Genomic DNA, 3,330 nt, shown 5'->3' with positions numbered 1-3,330 from the left:
CTTCTGTTCTACCTTCATTGCAGTGACCATATAATCTGTAAAACTACCTGCATAATTATAATAAAGCAATTTATATGCATAAATCAAGCGGAGCACTATGGCGATAGCCGAACTGCTCCACTTGTGAAAGTAAAATCTGTTGGGCTCTTTTTGGCATCAATACAATTATTCTTATTGCCACATTGCCAGACAGGACACTGTAAAAATAAATAAATGTGTTATGACGGGTTCCCAAATGAAAATTTCAGCAACATAAACAGGTGTTTGAAACTGATGGTGGTCAGAGGGCCCGGTGGTGCCAGCATATGGCAGCCTCACTTCTGTCAGTGGGCCCCTGGGCAGCTTTGGCTACAATATAGTTTGCCACCTTAAGTGTGTGTGAGAATGACTGAATGTAGGTCAAGTCCCCTGAGGTAAAAAAAAGTGCAGGCCATTTACCATTAACATCTCTAGTGTACCTTAAGCAGCTACTGTGAAGGAATGAGAGCTGAGAGAGAAAACACCAATAAAGATTGTTAATGACTTACATGAAACCATATACAGAAGCAATCTTTACAATCCATGTTTTTATTTCTGCTTGGTTCATCAATCTAGAAGTGAATACATTCATGGAAAACATCCAGTGCAGAAAACAATGCAATAAAATCTAGTTCTATAAAACAGACGATAGTTTCTCTAAATGACACCAGGTTATTTTAACATCTACAGAATCAGAAACAAAACTATGGGAAAAAAAATAATAGAAAATGTAACCTGTAAAAGATCTTTAAAAAGCAGAAACATAAAAGAAAATATGATTTTAAAGTGAATATCAACACAGATTGTAAATCTGACATTTAATGGAAAAAATTTCAAATTTCTGTAGAAGGTTTGACTTTCGTTCCAAATTATCCATTCTTGTGCAGAAACACATTCAATCTTGATCCATTGATATTTTTCAGCAATGCGCTCTTTTTGGTAGACAAGTTCTAGTTGCAATTTGTAACTTTTTACTTTTATCCCTATGGCCAAGAAATGGTGGAGCGAATAATGTTTTTGTTGACAGTTTTATTTAAAAGATGTAAAAAATAAAAAATAAAAAAATTGACAACAAAAAAATGCACTTCTACAGAAGTGAAAGACTTCTGTAATACATTATTAAGCCAAAGGCTTTTTACCAAGTTATAGCAGATTCAAATTCATCAGTAATATATCAGCAAAATATTAAATTATAACAAAATAAGCAATTTGAACCTTGTTCAGCTCTTTAAACAAACATGTTTCGGTGTGTTACAGCTTTTTATCACGTGTAAAACATGAAAAGGTCTCTCCTTTTCATTCCTCGGCCGTTTAACTGATGTGACTTCTTATGTGAATCAATAAATCTTTCTTTTTAGATCAGATTCATGAATGGATTTCTCACGAGTTGATCTGTGAGATGTCAAACTATCTTTTTGATTAAACTTTTGCCACACCTAGTTCAAGAGAAAGGCGTCTCACCTGTCTGATTTCTAATGTGAGAAATCAAGCTTTGTTTGCTGGTAAGACTTTTTCCATAAAGAGTACATGAGAACAGCTTCCCACCTGTATGAATTCTAATGTGTTTATCAAGAGTGCCTTTTTGGGTAAAGCTTTTTCCATAGGATCCACATTTGTAAGGCTTCTCACCTCTGTGTATTCTCATGTGAGAAGCTAAGCTAAGCTTTAAAATGAAACTATTGCCACAAAGAGTACAAGACAACAGCTTGTCACCTGTGTGAGATCTGAAGTGTTTAAGCTTTATCCAGAGGACACATGTTTGAAAGGCTTCTCACCTGTGTGAATTCTCATGTGACAAATCATGCTTTGTTTGCTAGCAAGACCTTTGCCACAAAGAGTACAGGAAAATGGCTTCTCACCTGTGTGAATTTTCATGTGACAAATCAGGCTTTGTTTGCTAGCAAGACCTTTACCACAAAAAGTACAGGAGAATGGCTTCTCACCTGTGTGAATTTTCATGTGACAAATCAGGCTTTGTTTGCTAGCAAGACCTTTGCCACAAATAGTACAGGAGAATGGCTTCTCACCTGTAGGAATTTTCATGTGACAAATCATGCTTTGTTTGCTAGCAAGACTTTTGCCAGTGAGAGGAAAGGAGAATGGCTTCTCACCTATGTGAATTCTGATGTGTTTATCAAGAGCACATTTATGAGTAAAGCTTTTTCCACAGGACACACATATAATACTTTTCTCACCTGTGCGAATTCTCATGTGATTATTAAGATGGTCTTTTCTGGTAAAGCTCTTTCCACATGAGACACATTTGAAAGGCTTATCACCTGTGTGAATTCTGATGTGTTTATCAAGACCACATTTATGGCTAAAGCTTTTTCCACAGGACACACATTTGAAAGGCTTCTCACCCTGGTGAATTCTCATGTGAGTAGTCAAGATACGTTTGTTAGAAAGACCTTTGCCACAGAGAGAACAGGAGAATGGCTTCTCACCTGTGTGAATTCTGATATGTTTATTAAGAGTACTTTTATCGGTAAAACTTTTTCCACAGGACACACATTTGAAAGGCTTCTCACCTGTGTGAATTCTAATGTGTAAATGAAGATAACCTTTTTGGCTAAAGCTTTTTCCACATGAGACACATTTGAAAGGCTTATCTCCTGTGTGAATTCTGATGTGTTTATCAAGAGCACATTTTTGGATAAAGCATTTTCCACAAGACTCACATTTAAATGGCTTCTCACCTCTGTGAATTTTCATGTGAGAAGCCAGGTTATGTTTGTTAGCAAGACTTTTGCCACAAAGAGTACAGGAGAGCGTCTTCTCACATGTGTGAAATCTGATGTGTCTATCAAAAATACCTTTATGGCTAAAGCTTTTTCCACAGGACTCACATTTAAAACTCTTAGCTATGTGAGTTCTGATGTGTTTATTAAGATAACCTTTATCGGTGAAGCTTTTTCCACAGGACTCACATCTGAAAGGCTTTTCACCTGTGTGAATTCTGATGTGTGCATGAAGATACCATTTTTGGCCAAAGCTTTTTCCACAGAACACACATTTAAAAGGCTTTTCCCCTCTGTGAATTCTCAAGTGAGATGTCAAGCTATTTTTTCTAATAAAACTTTTGCCACAAAGAGTACAGGAGAACGACTTCTCACCTGTGTGAATTCTGATGTGATTATTAAGATTTTCTTTTGTTGTAAAGCTTTTTCCACAGGACTCACATTTAAAACTCTTAGCTATGTGAGTTCTGATGTGTTTATTAAGATAACCTTTATCGGTGAAGCGCTTTCCACTGGACTCACATCTGAAACGCTCTCCACCTGTGTGAATTCTGATGTGTGCTTGAAGATA

The 3,330-nt window shown here is 36.4% G+C and overlaps 1 protein-coding gene across 1 annotated transcript; it reads right to left on the bottom strand.

Annotated features, from left to right (window-relative positions):
• Positions 1 to 551: 551 nt before the first annotated feature.
• LOC107105023 (gastrula zinc finger protein XlCGF26.1-like) lies at positions 552 to 3,320 on the bottom strand (the record flags this gene model as incomplete). Its single annotated transcript, XM_015405139.1, has 1 exon — positions 552 to 3,320. A coding segment is annotated over one exon (1,562 nt), but the record flags the coding sequence as incomplete, so codon positions are not given.
• Positions 3,321 to 3,330: the final 10 nt, after the last annotated feature.

The sequence above is a fragment of the Cyprinodon variegatus genome, unplaced genomic scaffold, assembly GCF_000732505.1.
Source record: "Cyprinodon variegatus isolate N-32 unplaced genomic scaffold, C_variegatus-1.0 Scaffold2010, whole genome shotgun sequence".
NCBI lineage: Eukaryota > Metazoa > Chordata > Actinopteri > Cyprinodontiformes > Cyprinodontidae > Cyprinodon > Cyprinodon variegatus.
Note: the sequence above shows the minus strand (reverse complement) of the source record. Positions and strands in the feature narration are given on the sequence as shown.